The following is a 17,219-nucleotide window of genomic DNA, read 5'->3' on the forward strand; positions in this document are numbered from 1 at the left end:
TCCAGGCCCTTGTTAGGGTACGTGCACGGGGTTTAGATTCAAATTGAGGGGGATGTATGTCTAAGTCACCCACCGCTGACACAACACTGTCTGGGCTCTCTGGTCTGTCCTGTAAGGTGATCTGATAAGTGGTCAGACCTGTATGACCTCCTCTGCGGAGACTTTCTCCTCCAGGTGGCACCAAGTTAAAGCCTCTTTTCTATAAGCTTATGATTTCTGGGAAAATTCCAATTCTTTGAGGTTTATTGTCTTAATATTCTGATAGCCATCCAAAAGAAGGGGTACACGTCTCTTTAGACTAATGAAAGGTCTTGGATGGGGGCTCTTGGGGACATTGGGATAGACAGTTGTGTTATTAACAAAAGGGTGATTAATGTCGCAGACAGACAACACCACGGGCAGAGGCTTCAAGGAAAGTTTAGATAACATGGTGGGGTGCTGAAGAGGAACAGCACTCACATCCCCCTTCCCCTCCCCCCCATGGCAGAAGTGTCAGTCTCTGCTTATCTCTGAGGACAGTGGAGGTTTCACAGCACAAGACAGGCTCTGATTTCCAGGCAGGAGGTGGGGAGCAAATGAGTGGCTACCAATACCCTTTGATATAAAATCACTCACCAGTGAGAGCTGCAGGAACGTGGAAGTCATTAGCTAGAAGTTCAAGGTTCACAGTGTTTTCTGAGGAGCTGTGGTGTCCTTGCGAGGGGAAGGACTGCTGTGGGCACTGTGACCCAGCAGCAGATGGAGTCTAACATTACAGTCTCAAAAATGTCTTCACCAAGGTGCCAGAGGTAGTACAAATCACAATGGCTGCCATCACCCCATTCAAACCTATTACCCAGGGCCAAATCATTGTGCCCTAACTTTTACGCTTAAGCACAAATGACAGGCTTCCTAATTTCAAGAACCAGTTAACAGGTATATGGACTCTTTTTATATGGTCTCTTTTTTCCTATCTTCTCCATCAATGAAACCAGAAAACATCCCCTTTCTGCATCACAGAGGCCTGCTCACTCCCTCAAAGGTACGAAGGTATGCAGGTGTGTCTTTACTAGCCAGGTGCTGTGGTATGAGGCTCAGGTACAACTGCTTAGGAAGCTGAGCCAGCATTACCGAGTCCAGGCCACAGAGTGAAGTTTGTTTCTTTAAGGGAGGGAGATGGGTATCTCAGTGCTCTTACAACTGCTGTTTCTTCTGGAAAAGGCCCCTCCCCCGCACAGCTGTGACCTGGTTCCTTCTTATCCACACACTTCAGCTGGGACATCATGCCCAGAGGTACCCTACCACATCTGAAGCATATAGAACTCTGCCATGTACACACTGATTATTAAGTATTCAAAGACAAAAATCCCTGGAGTATCTTCTATAAGCTTGTTAAGTGGGGGAAAGCAGGGTTGGGGGGGTCCCTTGAGGCATTCTCCCCTCAAGTGGGCAATAGCTCCACAAATTTAGCGTGTCTGTGGTATCTTCCAGTCTGCCACAGGATTCCGCTAATTGACAGCTGGAATCCAGTGTTTCAGTAGCCAAGCCAAACCTCTCTTTTTAAAAAATAGTTTTTAGAAATTGTTATTTTATTATTATTTTTGTTTATGTTTATGTGAGTCTGTGTAGGAGTATGCCACATGTGTGCTAGAGGCCACATGTGTGCTAGTGACAGACAAGGCCATAAGAGGGGATTGCATCTTCTGGAGTTGGATGGAGCTGCCAGAAGTTACAAGTCACCCAGCATGGGTGCTGGGAACTGTGTGAGTCTTCTGGAAGAGCAGCAACTGAGTGTTCCTAGTGTCCAAGCCATCTCCCCAGCCGAGAATTTGTTTTTAAGAGAAACATTTCTGTAAAACTATGAATGTCTACATAAAGTGTGGCTTCTTCATTTCAGACCATTAAAGCAAATGCTTGTTTTCCCCGGTGCTGCCCTGAGCTGCCCTGGCCGTGCAGTGGGTGGTTTTGCAGCTATTTCTGGAGCAGGTGCTGCAGCTTGGGAAACAGTTTCAAAGCATTCTGTGTCGTCACTTCTCGGACTTCTTCCACTGAGATCCCTTTCACTTGGGCGATGAATTCTGCTGAGATGGAAATGTTGCAGGGCTCGTTCCGTGTCTGAAAGAGAATAGAGCTGAACTCTCAAAGTCTATAGATCCCTGGAGACTGTAACTACGACACACACACAAGAATGATGAGCTCCTTTTCTACTCTGAAGGAACTAACATTTCTTTATTAATGCTTTTTTTAATGGGGGGATGAACTTGGCATGGTGTGGCTACAATGCTGGGTCTACGTCTGTGCTGCTCAGAAAAGAACCTACAGGTATTTGCAGTTGAAGCCCTGAGCACCCAGCATATGAGGCAGTCTATGCCTGAACAGAGCAGCTTGTCTGGGGTTAGTCATCCTTTGGTTTTTGTATACATGGGTGCTGGGAAAGGTCACTGCACTCTGCTTGGCCTCACCTCACAGGCCACCTACCCATGTGATTTAAAATGCCCCAAGGACTGGAAAGACTGCTCAATTAGGTTCTGCCATCTCACTGACTTTTAATACCTGTGAAATAAATAAGCATTTTGCTTAACTCAGTGGTGTGTCTTAATGACAAAAAAAAAAAAAAAAAGAAAAAGAAAAACAAAACAAAAACAACCCCCCAAAAAACCACACATACAAAAAAAAAAAACCAACAAACCAACAACAAAAAAAACAAAACAAAACAAAACAAAACAAAAAAAAACCCAAAAAACCAGTATTTCTGCAATCAATAGCATTTAGGCTTAATGAAAAACATTCCTGAAATTATTAATAAGTGGATACTTGGGTTAATAATTAGAGGAATAAAATCATTAAGTAAAAAAATTCTTGATAATACAGGCTAAAAAAAAATCAGAACTATGCCAAAGATCCACACTGAAGGCTGTTCGTGGTGTTTGCATTACAGACTTGCTGAACCTTGGGGGCACACACCTGCATCCCCAGCACCTGGGAGGCTGAAGTAGGAGGATCCTGACTTTAAGGCCTACCCTGGCTACATACTGACTCTGAGGTCAGTCTGGTTACATGAGACCATGTCTCAGAAAATTAAAACACATACTTGTGTACATATATGTGCATAAATATATTTATGACTAATACCAAGGGTCTTTTTTTTATGTGTATGAGCATTTTTCCTACATGTATGTGTGCCTACCACATGCCTGCCTATTGTCTGTGGAGGCCAGAAGAGGGCATTGGGTTCTCTGGAACTGGAATTACAAATGGTTGTGAGGCATTATGTGGGTACTTGGAATAGAAACCAGGCCCTCTGGAAGAACAGCCAATGCTCTTAACCCAAAGCCATCACTCTGGCCCCTAATATGAAGTTTTAACAGTGGAGCATTATGTGGTTATTAAACACTGAGAAAAAGCACATCTATAATATATATTCCTGACAGAGATGTGAAACAGTGTATTCAGAGTGTATTCAGGTGGATGCTATCTTAAGGATGTGTGTGTTTGTGTATATCTATGCATACCTGTGTATGGGTAGAATGGTCTGGAAGGACATGACACCTTAAACTTAGTGTTTTTCATAGATAAGGTTTCATTCCCTTCCTGGGATGTCTCATTTAACATCTATGAGACAGTATTCTATTCACAGGAAAGATGGTATCCTAAAAGCTAATGAAGCTGGGTATGGTGGCTTTAACACTAGCACTCGAAGCTGGGTTAGCCCAGCACTTGGGAGGCAGAGGCAGTCAGATCTCTGAGTTCAAGGCCAGCCTGGTCTACAGAGTGAGTTCCAGTACAGTCAGTTACACAGAGAAACCCTGTCTCAGAAAAACAAAGTAAACGAGTGGCCACGGAGTGTGTGAGAGGAAAATATGTTAGAACAAGAAGAAAATGGCTTATTTGAAATACCAGATTATGAACATGTAGAAGATGAAACTTTCCCTCCCTTCCCACCTCCAGCCTCTCCGGAGAGAGATCCTGCAGAAGCTCAGCCAGATGAAGAATCAGGGAGTGGAGCACCAGTTCCTGTACCACCAAAGAGAACACTTAAAAGGAATCTACCCAAGCTAGATGCTATGAGAGTAACTTCTGAGAGAGGGCTTCCAGCCTTAAGGCATGTGTTTGATAAGACAAGGGGAAAGGTCATGAGGCTAAAGACTTGAAAATGCTAATCAGACACATGGAGCACTGGGCACATAGGCTATTCCCCAAACTGCAATTTGAAGATTTTATTGACAGAGTTGAAAACCTAGGAAATAAAAAGAAGGTTCAGACCTGTTTAAAACGAATTCAACTTGATCTCCCTATTATATATGAAGATTTTGTTAGCAATAATGATGAAGCTGAAGAAACGAATACCCTGGATGCAACTGCTATTGGATTTGATCCTTTTTTGACAAACTCATCAGACAGCAACAAGTTGGCATCTGAATCAAGTAGAAGCCTAACAGAAGAACAGCAACAGAGAATTGAGAGAAATAAACAGCTGGCCTTGGAAAGAAGGCAGGCAAAGCTACTGAGTAATAGCCAGTCTCTAGAAAATGATGTGTTAATGAATACATCCTGGGCACACAGTAGAAGACAGCGGTACTGGTGAGGATCAAGAAGAGTCAAGTGGATTAAACACAGACATTGCAGATAGCTCACATGATGGTCCTTCTGCCAATACAAATGAAGAAGAACAGTTCAAAGTAGAGGAAAAACAGCTGGACCACACTAACGTAGACTAATACAGAAATGTCCCAAGTAGCCAGATTTCTACAATAGAATCCTGCAAGTTTGGGATTATTTGTAAATCTTTCTAGTTTGTTAAGTCTGAGTCATATGACTTCATATGGATTCCTGCTTAAAATACAATGTCTCCTAGCTATTTTAATACATCTATTATTTTTGGTGTTCTGTATAAATTCAGCTTTATAAGCTGTTTCTAGTTTGCACTGAATTCTTTCTCACTAAATTGGGTAATATTTTAAAATGTAAATGTGCACTGCCTATTAAGGTCTGTTTTTATAAAGAAACGGATTTTGCAAACAAAAAAAAAAAAAAAAAGAAAAACAAAGTAAACAAACAAAAAAACAAACCAGCAATAGGGAGGTAGAGGCAGGCAGATTTCTGTGAGCTTGAGGCCAGGACAGCCTGGGCTATATAATAAAGACTGTACTGTCAGGCACTTTCATATAAATATCTTCATATAATTTTTATAAAACATTTAAAAATATTTTACTATTTTAGCCATGTTTAATACCTGAAAAGTCAGATAGGCATAGTGGTTCTGGGCAACCAAGGTAGAGAACTTTGAAGCCAGGCTCATCTATACGGTGGGGTTGAGCCCATCTTGTACATAACACAATGTAATATAATGATGGGAGATGTCATTCTGTAAATATGTTTCTCATATTGGTTAATGAATAAAGCGCTGTTGGCCAATAGGAAAGCAAGACAGGCGGACTAAGTGACTAGGAGGAGAGAGGAAATAGTAGGGAGATCCAAGATGGAAGATGGAGAGAGCAGAACGCCAGCCCCTCTCTCCTGTAAGATAAGACCACGTGGAAATACTCAGATTAATAGGAATGGGTTAATATTTAAGACAGAGCCAGCAGGTTCCACCGGATGCTCTGCTCTCCTCTCCTCATCCCGACAGCAAGAGAGCTTTCCCTGGCTCCTCCTCAGACCTAGTTCCGACTCCACCCCAAATGGGTGTGTTCAGTGCCACAGAAGCAAAGTGAACATCTCACTACAATATAATAATAATGTAATATAAGACACTGTTTCAATGAATGAATAAACAGATAAAACCATAAATATAGTTTTGGAGAAATGAAGTAGCTTTCCAAAATTTAGGCAATTAACTCTTGAAATCTCAAAAGGGTCTGAATGGAAATCTTAATAATTCCAGACATGTCTTATGACACTCACATAAATGAAAGTGTGTTTCCTGTCAAATGTTTCTCTGAAACAGTAGTATTTAGAAAAGACTCTCTAGCTGAGCCATGGTGGTACATACCTTTAAACCCAGCACTCAGGAGGCAGAGGCAGGCAAATCCCAGTGAGTTCAAGACCAGCCTGGTCTACAAAGCGAGTTCCAGGATAGCCAGGGCTGTTACACAAAGAAACCCTATCTTGAAAAACCAAAACTAAACCAAAACAACAAAAAGAAAGGAAGGAAGGAAGGAAAGACAAAAGGGAGGAAGGGAGGGAGGAAGGGAGGGAGGGAGGGAGGGAGGGAGGGAGGGAGACTTCAGGAAACATGGCCTCAACTTAGCATTTGGGCACCACCACGAGTCCTGCTAAGCCAGAGCCCCAACAAAACACACATCTGTACCCCATAAACCAGGGATCCGCCTACCTGTCTTTCTGGTCCCAGTGCAGGCGAATCTGTCTCTAAGCAAATGGAGCTCAGAGGCAGCTGCTTCACAAGCTTCTGCTTCTTGGAGAGAAGAGAGAACAAGCTTTACATCGGTGATGAAATGGTTAACTTACGTGTAGAGGGGTGTTAGCCTGCAGGACTCAAAACCCATCCTTACCACAAAATTACTATACTATCTGGACAGCTATCATGCTCTCCCCATCCTACTTCAAAATGGCCACTTTAAAATAGGAATAGTAAGCCTGGTAATGATGGCACACACCTTAATCCCAGCACAGGGGTTGAGGGTAGATGAAGAGGCAGGTGGATCTCTGTGAGCTAAAGGCGGCCAGCCTGGTCTACAGAGAGAGAGTTCCAAGACAGCCAGGGCTACACAAAGAAACCCTGTCTCAAAAAAAAAAAAGCCTAAAATTGCAAACTTATCCAAAGCATCTAGGGAACTAAATTCGACCTAGTAAGAGTAAGAAATCAATTAAGAATATCAACAGTTGCAGATGAAGACATTTAAATTTCTTTGCCTGTACCACAATTCTACATTCTGTACCTACATTAGTTTTTGAATGATACAGATGTGCTTCATAGAATTGAAGACATCACTAATTATAATCTATATCCTCATCTCACAGAGTATGAGAAAATGAGTGTCATAAAAGTGATTATATATATAGCAAGTTACTAAAGATTGCCTTGTAAATATTTTGAAATGTAATTCATATGCCATAACAGTCATCCTTTAAACATATACAGTTCAGGCTGAGGGTACAACTGCCTAACATGTATGAGGTTTTGAGTTCCATACCTGGTACTACAGTGTATACATATGTGTGTGAATGTACACACACACACACACACACACACACTCAATATACAGTCACACACATTCTCTCTCACACACACATTCTCACAGACACACTCACACTCAAGACACAGACACAGACACAGACACATACACACACACACACACACACACGCACACTCATATATCACCGGTCCCTTACCAGTCATTTCTCATTCTTCCCTCCAATTACTACCAAACACTAACCAACTTTCTGTCTCCATAGATTTGTGGGGTTTGTGCATTTTCATATAAACAGAATCACACAGTATGTGGTCTTTTGTGTCTGCCTGCTTTCTCTTAATATGTTTTCAAGTTTCATTCATGTTGTGACATAATTAAGTAGTTCATTCCTCTTTATTGCTGAGTAACACTCTGTTGTATGGATGTACATATTTTGTTTATCTGACATTCATCAGTAGGCACACTTCTAGGTTGTTTCTGTTTTTGACTATTAAGCATATGACCCCATGAGCATCTATGTTCAGGGTTGTGTGGTAGGATATGTTTTTCCCTACTTTGTGGTTATCTCCCTAGGGTAAAATTAATGGGTAACGTAATTCTACACTTAATTTTGGGTGGACTCCCAGACTCAGTGGTGTGGAGTGGCATTGCTCTGCAATTTCCTGAGGGGATAACACTGAGCTTCTCCAGGCACTGATTGGTCATTTGTGTTACTTTCTTTAGAGAAATACCTACTTAATCCCTTTCATGGGCCAGGCGGTAGCACTCAGAGGCAGAGGCAGGCAATCTCTGTGAGTTTGAGGCCAGCCTGGTTTATAGAGCGAGTTCCAGGACAGGGACCAAAACAATACTGGGGAAAAGGATTTCTATTTTTGTTTCCACAGAAAATGAAAAGCTGTGGATTCCTTCCAGACTAATGTGCTTTGATCAAGCCAGACCGCCTGAAACAGAGTACCAGGTGATCCTACATTCAAAACAGCTTACAGACTACAGCCAGGATTTCTGCATCTTCTTAGAATCCCCCATGACAGCGCCCCTTACCAGCAGGAAGAAGTGAAGTAGTTTGGAAAGAACGACACCCACATTCCCAAATATTGTCTATAAATGTTTGTTTTCATTTATATGGACTTGGTTATATAAAATAAATAAATTTAAAAAAAAAAAAGAAAAGCAAAAACAAAAACAAAAGAAACCAAAAATTGGCTCTTACATTTAGGCCTTGATCCATTCTTTTTTTAAAAGATTGATTTCATTTGTGTGTAGGGGGGCAGGGGAGGTGTTGTGTGTGTGTACACAAAAGAGGGTGTCAGTTCACCTGAAGCTAGAGTTACATTTGGTTGTGAGCCATCCAACATGGGTGCTGGGGACAAAATTCAAGTCCTGTGACTCTTTTTGTTGTTGTAAGTCTCATTATCTAGGCTGGTCTGGAACTCACAGAGATCTGCCTGCATCTGCCTCCCAAATTTGGGGACCACCACTGCTTGGCCTCAGATCCTTTTTTGAGTTAAGTTTTTTATGTTTGGGTAGAAACTTAAGGATAACTTTTGAAATGTAAGTATAAGTAGCATAAGTCTGTGACGAAGCTTACGTATTGAATTGTGTCATACAAAGTGTTTAGTGGGTTTTAATGAAAGGCTTTACCTGTCCACTTCTTATGATGGACGGTGGGATTGAGAAGAAGTAGCCTGCCCTCACTCCTTCCATGGCCACAGATGGCCGACCGTCGAATGCATGCAGCAGGACCTGTTCAGCACCTCTCAAATGAAAGAGAACTCAGAGTTCCGTTTTGTCCCAGTAGTCCAGTTAAACAGATCTGAACTTTAAGTAAATATTTATCACCATGATATAAAGACCAGATTCCATAACTCCTAATTTCAATAAACATACAATGTTCAAAGGGGAGGGGGGAGATAAGTTTTTCATCTTCAGAATAAAATAGTTACCATTGAAGCACAATTTTTAAAAAAGTCATCTGAACTATCTACACCACTAGACCTTTCTAAACATCTATGAACTGTTATATTATTGCTCATAACTGGAGGGTTTTCAGTAAACTGATTTCCCTAACAGAAATGCTAGCAGGAAAAAAAAATGGACTCATAAAACCAACCCCTGTTCTTTTTGTACATTTGTGTGTGTGTGTGTGTTGCTGGGGACCAAACCCAGACTGTTACTTATAGCAGGCAGTCCCTGTAGCCCTAAGGTACATTCCTCCACACCAACTCTAGCTCTTAAGGATCGCTGTTCATCCTGCATAAAAACCATGTGTTCAGTGCTTGCAGAGGGCTCATAACTCCTTGCTGAAGAGGACATCAGTGACCATATCCATTACTTCAGCATCTGTTTGTCCAAATGGTGTGAATTTTCATTATGATCATAAATTGTTGTAAACAAATTTATTTAGTAGGTCACAATCAAACAGTGTGTTTTCTTGCATGCATACAACTGTAGACTAAACACATCTGTACATATACATGTACTGTTAATGTCTGACAGGTTTTTTTATGCAAATAGGAGTCTAGAAATGAGGTGGATCTCTTATTGTAAATGGCATTTTAAACTTTGGAAAGGAATGCTGTATATTATGTTCATGTCAGGAAAGTTAAGATTAGCTGACTGTGCTCTTTCAATCACATGATGGCCACAACCTGCATAGTTTTGTTTTCTTTTGTTTTTTACTTATTCTTTTTATATATTTATTGTATATATGTATTTGCACAAGAACCCATGTGCCATATCAGAAGTCAGAGGACAGCTCTCTAGAGATTTGTTTCATTCTTGCTATCTTATGGGATCTGAGAATTGAACTCTGGTCATCAGGCTTGTGTACAAGCCCCTCTGTTATCTGGCCCCAAAGCAACAGACAGAAAACATGCAGAAAAACACAGTGAGCAGTGGCACTGTCTTTTTCTTCTTATATATTTTTTTCTTCCTATTAGAGCCAGGGGCTGGAGATGGCTACATGGTCAAGAATACTTGCTGCTCTTGCAGAGGACCTGGGGTCGGTTTCCAAAACTCACATAATACAACTGTCTATAACTTTAGTTCTGGGGGACCTGGCACTCTCTTCAGGCTTCTGAGGACACCAGCACACATCCAGTGAACATACATATATGCAGGCAAAACACTCATACACATAAAATAAATAAATCTAACAAAATTTAAAGAAAAATAAAAATTATAGCTTCAAGTTTTCATTTGCTTCATTCGAGCCTCATAAATACATATAATTGCACAAAAACAACCTTGTGAATATTAGTCTGGCATATAAACTCACCCTAGTGGATTTCTATTTTTACTCTTGATGCATTCCCTTCTCTTTAAGGAGTCAAATGGGACACACTTGCCCCTTAAACTCTCAGCTGGAATTGTGAAGTTTGAATACTAGGAACACATGTACCTTGTTCACGTAAGAGGTTGATGGTGGGTCTTCCTGCTGAGCGTGAGTGCACGTTTCTGTTTAACAACAATAAAATTCCTTTGAAGTCTTAAATACGAAAATACTGTTTTGTTGTTTTAACAATAATTCAGGAGGCTGTAGAGAATGCTCAGCTACTCTTGCAGAGGGCAAGGTCTGGTTCCCAGCACCCACATGGCAACAGCTGGTTAGTAACTATAACTTCAGCCCCAGGGGATCCAAAGCCCTTTTCTGGCCTCCACAGGCACTGCACACACACAAACCAGTGGCATATATGCAGGCAAACACCACATACATAGAGAATGAATTAAAAAAATAGCTCAGATGTAAAGAAAGATGGAACTCATTTCAGGAGGAACAGCTGTTAATGGAATTTGCTCTATAGGTCTGAGCAGAAACACAGTTCACCTACAAAGGCACATTTAGTCTTTTGGCCAATTGAACCTGTCTGATCAGGACCTGCCTTTGTTCTTCCTTCTCTTCATCGGTGCCTGCAAATCTGGGGGAGAAGTCTAGCCCCACCTGTAACAGACAGACAAAAGATAATCGTCTTTCCATGTGTGATGAGCCCAAAGAGACACACAGGTATTAGCTATATTAAAATATTAGTCAAAGTAGATATAATTAACTTTAATAGTATATTTGCCATAGCCCAACTTCTAAGTTGTTTTATATTCCTCTTGTGGGGTACTCCAACTCTTAAAACTCACCGTTTAGGTCACACACCTCAGATTGGTACAGTAACACCACAAATTTTCCAAAGTCACATATGGTCACTACACTGAGCAGCACCAATTACAGGTGACCACTCCCATACAAGCTACCTGAGCATGTATTCTATAACCTCTATTCAGAATGTGTTTCCTTGTCTTTTATATTTAGTAGGAAGCAGTGGTTTTTACTGTGATAAAAATTCTTTGCCATTACTAATAATTTAAGCAACATGGTCTTTAAACACAAACTCAAGATTAAAGTATGCCTTTATGTTACTTACAAAGGTTGTTTGTTTTTGTTTGTTTGTTTGTCTCTGTACAAGCACCCTGGCAGTCTTCAAATTCTCTCTGTAGATCAGGCTGGCCCTGAACTCACAGAGCTCTGCTTGTTTCTGCTTCCCAAATGCTGGGATTAAAGGCGTGCACCACCACTGTCCAGCACCACTGTTGCTTTTTAAATTAAATTTACTGGGTGGAGGGGCACACATGGATGCCACAGTGCATGTGTAGAGGTCAGAGGTCAACTTTCAGGAGTCAGTTTTCTCCTACCACCACATGGGTCCAGGGCCTCAAGCTTGGTGGCAAGCGCTTCTGGCTGCTGAGCCTTTTCACTGGCCCCCTCTCTCTACAGGCTGTTTTAGCTTCTCAGAGCAATGGCTGTACTTAAACAAAAGCCAAGTCTTTAGAAATATTACATCATCATCCCTCATTAAGGTAAGTCTAGAGTAAGGCTTTCTGTTGCTCCATTCCCAATAGTATTGAGTTATTAGTGGACTGAACAGGGTGAAAATAACTGTCCACGTCAGTTAAAATTACTAGTACTGATTATATACCATGGAGATCTGGATTAGACATAATCTGATCAGCAAATGTGTTTACCTCTCCAATTGCCAACAACCGATCCTTGTACTTCTCAATAACAGGCAAAGCTACATCCAAATCCTGCGAGGAAAAAATTGTGTTAATGCTGAGAGTAGGAATAACAGTTCTTCGTTTTGGAGCATGTGCCAGGCCCTATGCCACATTGGTGCTTCACACAGTTGAATTCATTTAACCAACCTATGACAAAGGAATGTCTCTATCATGTCAGCAACTCTAACTAGAAATCTGAGTAGGACCATCCATCCTCACATCCTGGTTACAGGCCTATGGAGATCCCACCCACTGCTTGGGGGTTGTTTTCGGAAGGCCCCACCCTCTGCTGAGGAGGTGTTTCCTGAAGATCCTGCCCTCTGCTGAGGAGGCATTTCCTCTGGTTTGGAGGAGCCTGGAGAGGGTGGGAAGACACTCATCATGCACAGGGCTCTGCCTCCTCCTCTGCAATGGTTGTAATAGTGGTAGTCCCATATTCCTTTCGTTCTTTTTCATTGACTTATTTATAATCTCCAAGCATCCTCTTCTGTCCATCTCCCCAGCACTGAGATTACAAGTGTGTGCCATCACTCACCATTATTTTATGTATGTTCTAGGGGCCAGACTCAGGTCCCCACACCTGTGCAGTGGCTACTGACCGAGCCATCTCCCCAGCCCTCTGTCACTTTTTTAATGGACAAAGCAGCATGACACAGTTAAAAAATATGGAAGAAAGAAATCCTAATTCCACTATACCACCATGTCATACAATCTTGACTTGATAGAAGGTGCTGTTTCTTTGTTTTGGGGTTATTAATTTAGGATACAAATCAGAAGCTGGGTTTGTAGCACAAGCTGCAATTCTGACAATTTGGAGGCTGAGCCAGGAGAATCATGAGTTCAAGGCCAGCCTGGGCAATTCAGTGAGATCCTGTCTCAGAACAAAGAAACTTAGCTGAGATTACAGCTCAGTGGTGGAATGCTCACCTAGCATGCCTGAGGCCCTAGGTCCCATCCCACATCACAAAGCATATAAGTTAGAAATGAGTGTGGGGGTTGATGGAGGAGGTCCTCCTATATACTGTGAATATATGCTTCTCTTATTGGTTGATGAATACAGCTGTTTCAGCCAATGGACAGGCAGGGTTTAGCCAGGCGGGAAATCCAAACAGGTATATAGAAAGGGAGTAGGAGAGTCAGAGAAATACCATGTAGCTGCTGCCGAGGAAGCAAGAAGTCTGGGCATTACCAGTATGCCAAAACCACGTGGAGATATACAAATTAATAGAAATGGGTTAATAATTAAGAGATAGCCAATAAGAAGCCTGAGCCATTGGTCAAACAGTTTATAATTAATATAAGCTTCTGTGTGTGTGTGTTTTTTTTTTGGGGGGGACTGAACAGCCGCAATACTGGGCAGGATAGAAAGTTCAGTCCACAGTGGGTGATCACCGAGGCAACAGTTATCATTTTTATGGCTCTTATTTTACATGACTTTTACCTTTAATGTCACACTTCTTGGTTTTTCTGGTGAAAGTTCTTGAACTGGGTGAACTCCCAGACATGGCAGGATGAATCCAGTATACCTAAAAATGTAGAAAAGTTAAGAAAGCTACAGTAGGCCACAGTGTCTCCCTAAAGAACAAAAAGGAAACACTCTGCTTTTAGGGCTGTGTTAACACACCTGTTCTTCCTTCATCTTTTTATTTGCTTTGAGATAGGGTCTCACTATGCAGCCTTGGCTAGCCTGAAACTCACTGTGTAGACCAGACTGGCCTCAAACTCACAGAGTTGCTCCTGTCTCTGTCTCCTGAGTGTGGGGTTAAAAGCATGAGCTATCATGCCTGGCTCTCCTTGTTCTTTTAAAAAACAATCCTTTGATATTACTTAAATTAGTCATAACTGTCTTTCTTAGCAATTCTTTAAATCTCCATTAGAGTTAGTGTAGGGTTTATGCTTTGGTATCAGCACTAAGAAGGCTAAGGTGGGAGAACTGCTTGAGTTCATGAGTTCAAGACTGGCCTCAGCAGCATAAACTATTAATCTTAATTAGAATTAGCACCAGAGGTGGAGAGGTGGCTCAACAACTAGAACTTCAGGCCTGGAGTTCAGCTCCCCAGCTGGGTAGGCATGGTGGCTTCCTGTACCTCAGCCCTTGTGAGGCTCAGCAAAGGATCCCAGGAGCAAGCTAGGACAGCCAGACTAGCCAGAACCAGAGGGCTCTGGGTTTAGTGAAGAAGCTTACAACAATAAATAGAGAGGGGATCCATCAGAGAAGACACTTAATGTCAACCCTGGGCGTTCACATGCCCACATGCATACACATGTGAACATCTCACACACACACACACACACACACACACACACACACACACACACACACACAGAGGAAGAATAAAAACAACAACCTTTCTGAAAGTTGTATAATCCTTTCAAATTCTCCTGCATGTTCAGCAACTGCCACAAGGGCCATAACATTAGCCTAAAAAAAAAAAAAAAAAAAAAAAAAAACAATTCCAAACAATATACATATTTCATATAAATTAAGGGCAATGTTAAAATTTTCTGTACATTTTTATTACCCTTCTTTAGCCAGGCCCCAGTAATAAAATACAAATGATATCACTGAATACGTACTATTTTAGACCCTACCTTCAATGAGTATGTCACCTCATTAACCCACACAGAGCAAAGGTAGGCATGCTTTAATTCACTGGACAGAGACAGCTTTTGGAAGGAATCAAGTCCTTAGGCTCATGTGTCAATTAAGCTGCCATACGACAGTGTGCAACTAGTTTCATAAATACTTCCCATACTTCACATTTCTCAGTTTTAATTTATTCTGTGTGTATTTGTGTACATGCATGCTCAAACATGGGTGCAGAAGCATGTGCAGGCATATGTATGCCACAGCAAGCAAGTGTCAATTGGAGGATACCTTTCTGTGCTGCAGGGGTTGAGATCATAACACTAGGTCTGCAAGTGCTTTTATCCGATCAGCCATCTCTCCAGCCCTTGCTAACTTTTTCCTAACAACTTAAAATGTTTCAGAAGACTTCTAACAAATCCTCCAAAATAATGTGACTTTAGGACGTGAGAGACTGACTGTCCCATTCTACTGTGCTGCCAAGCATGGTGACTGTCGGGAGGCTCTCAGGCCAGACTACACTTCCTCAGAAGGGGTCGAGACTTAAAATGAGCTGATATTAGTAAGAGCTTAGCTCTATGACTGGCATAGAGCACGGGAACATAGGGCATGTCTAAACAGTACCTAAAAATAGCATGTCAATCAAAAATAGGATAGGAACAGAAGGGGGGCAGTAATGGAAAGTAACTTACTTTCTTGGCTTTTTCCAACACATCATCCAGATCCTACAACAAACATGAGGGACCACACTTATTTTAACGAGTAATTAACTGCTTGTTGGCCATATAAATTCAGGAAGGATAACAGTGTTTCTGCCAATGAAGTACCCTCACTGACCCATGTCCTGCTTACTCTTATGCTTACTGATACACACTATGCCACCACAGAAACCTCTGCTGCCAAATACACATGACAGCTCTGTCCCACCTTACTCTGGCCCTCAGCAGCTTCTAGACACTGCCCTCTCCCAACATGACTGTCTCTGGTGGCTACTCTCCAGTCTCCTTGACTGATTGTCCCCTTTGTGAGTTCAAGCTCTTCTGTTCTCTCTACCCTTGTGAGAGATCTCATATGTCTTGTTTATTTATTTAGTACCCATGGTCACACCATGCCAGCTGTCTACCACTGAGCCATGTCCTCAGCCTCCTGTGGTTTTAGAGAGCAAGTTGGAGCTCCAGCTCACCTCAGTTTTCACTCCCTTCTGAACCCATGACTCCTTACATTCTAAATCACTACATAATCTTTCCACTTGGATGAGACCAGACTTACCAGTGTGTCCCTGCTAGGGATTCTGTCTGCCTGCCTCTCCACTCCCATTCCACACCTATGGTGGCATCACCACCATAAAACGCAAACTAAAAATCTAAGCCATATTCCATTCCTTCCTTCCCCTTGCTCTTCACATCTAAGTCCCCTGCATGCATAATTGGAGTTATTTCTAAAATACATTGAGTACATCTACTAGGGCTCTCATGGTATCAGAGCACTAGCTTCTACCATCTCCTGTCTGTTTACTGAGACTTAAGTGGTTTAGCTTTCTCTCCTTCACATTTTTGTCACACTGCAGCAAATTTGTCTCCAGAATATTGTTCTTTCTTTTTTAAAAAAGGGTTGTCTTAAAACTTTAATGAGTTAAAAAGGTGCACCTAATGCAATTCGAATGTCTTACTGACCTACCTCTCCCATATCCTGAAAACCTCCCCAGTCTTTAAAAATTCTATTTTATTAATCGCTTCCAGCTGTTGGTTAACTAAAACAAACTCCATACTGATCGGTGTCTACAACCTGCCGGTGTTCCTTAGTACCGCACACTCACTATAAGCCTCACCTCCTAAGAAGCAGAGACCTGCGGCTCCTCCACCTTCAGTCTTCCTAAGTAGCAGGTAAAACCTATTTCTATCCCTACACACAGGCCCTGTTCCGTGTTACTCGTTTGCCCCTCTCCCAGCTCAGAACTGGGACCCCTGTTGAGGGCTGGGATGGATCAGCACATCTCAGGAGTGGTAGAGAAAGGACTGTTGAATCGACAAACACAAGCTCCGTGGAGATAGTTTACCGCCATCTAACATCGGAAGGAACAAGCAGTAAGACGACGGAGGTTGAAAGGGAAAGCGGCCTGGTCGCCACAGTCTAGGTAGCGCCTGAGGATTTGGGGGAGAAAAGGTTATTTCCGGGAAAGGACACGGCCCTCCCGACTCCCGCGGGCCCCAACTCGTCTTCACATACGCTGTTAAAGTCCGGGGCGGAGAGATGGCAGTGGCAGTCCACTAGCCCCGGACCCACGGTACCCACAGCCATTTCTGCAGACTTCTCAACCGGAAGCCGGCGTGGAATTCCCGGGGCCACGGAAGCCCGCGCGGAACCATGGGCCACGGAGGACGAAGTTTCCGGCCGGACGCGTACAGGGGCGCTCCACCGAGAGAAGAAGCATCCTTCCGGTCTTGGCGTCATCGCCT

At 42.3% G+C, this 17,219-nt stretch overlaps 2 protein-coding genes across 7 annotated transcripts; one reads left to right on the plus strand and one right to left on the minus strand.

Moving 5' to 3' along the window:
- Nucleotides 1-1,516: 1,516 nt before the first annotated feature.
- Nucleotides 1,517-17,166, minus strand: Tatdn3 (TatD DNase domain containing 3). 6 transcript variants are annotated; one of them, XM_051186632.1, is made up of 10 exons: nt 16,990-17,166; nt 15,456-15,488; nt 14,525-14,598; nt 13,618-13,702; nt 12,144-12,206; nt 10,964-11,073; nt 10,534-10,589; nt 8,775-8,887; nt 6,314-6,388; nt 1,890-2,094 (listed from the first exon to the last, which is right to left on the minus strand). In XM_051186632.1, exons 1-10 carry the CDS (start codon nt 17,059-17,061, stop codon nt 1,951-1,953), a joined length of 825 nt encoding a protein of 274 aa, XP_051042589.1. In that variant the 5' UTR covers nt 17,062-17,166; the 3' UTR covers nt 1,890-1,950. The 6 variants fall into 6 exon arrangements, with proteins under 6 accessions (XP_051042591.1, XP_051042590.1, XP_051042589.1 ...); XM_051186631.1 differs by having other exon boundaries at nt 6,314-6,391; XM_051186634.1 differs by lacking the exon at nt 8,775-8,887 and having other exon boundaries at nt 1,517-2,094; nt 6,314-6,391.
- LOC127223934 (TIMELESS-interacting protein-like) lies at nt 3,829-4,731 on the plus strand. The gene is given in 3 exon segments (XM_051186628.1): nt 3,829-4,095; nt 4,098-4,530; nt 4,532-4,731. Coding segments are annotated over 3 exon segments (855 nt in total). The 5' UTR covers nt 3,829-3,839; the 3' UTR covers nt 4,698-4,731.
- Nucleotides 17,167-17,219: the final 53 nt, after the last annotated feature.

Source organism: Phodopus roborovskii, unplaced genomic scaffold (genome assembly GCF_943737965.1).
Source record: "Phodopus roborovskii unplaced genomic scaffold, PHOROB, whole genome shotgun sequence".
Lineage (NCBI taxonomy): Eukaryota > Metazoa > Chordata > Mammalia > Rodentia > Cricetidae > Phodopus > Phodopus roborovskii.

What these genes read in the sequence shown, in the direction of transcription:
- Tatdn3 (XM_051186631.1), bottom strand. Translation starts at nt 17,061, where the DNA reads ATGGCTGTGGGTACCGTGGGTCCGGGGCTAGTGGACTGCCACTGCCAT. An exon ending in GGTTGTTGGCAATTGGAGAG is followed by an intron (nt 11,074 to 12,143) that starts GTAAACACATTT and finishes TGTCTGTTACAG; the next exon opens with GTGGGGCTAGACTTCTCCCC. An exon ending in CAACCTCTTACGTGAACAAG is followed by an intron (nt 8,888 to 10,533) that starts GTACATGTGTTC and finishes TTCATTTGAGAG; the next exon opens with GTGCTGAACAGGTCCTGCTG.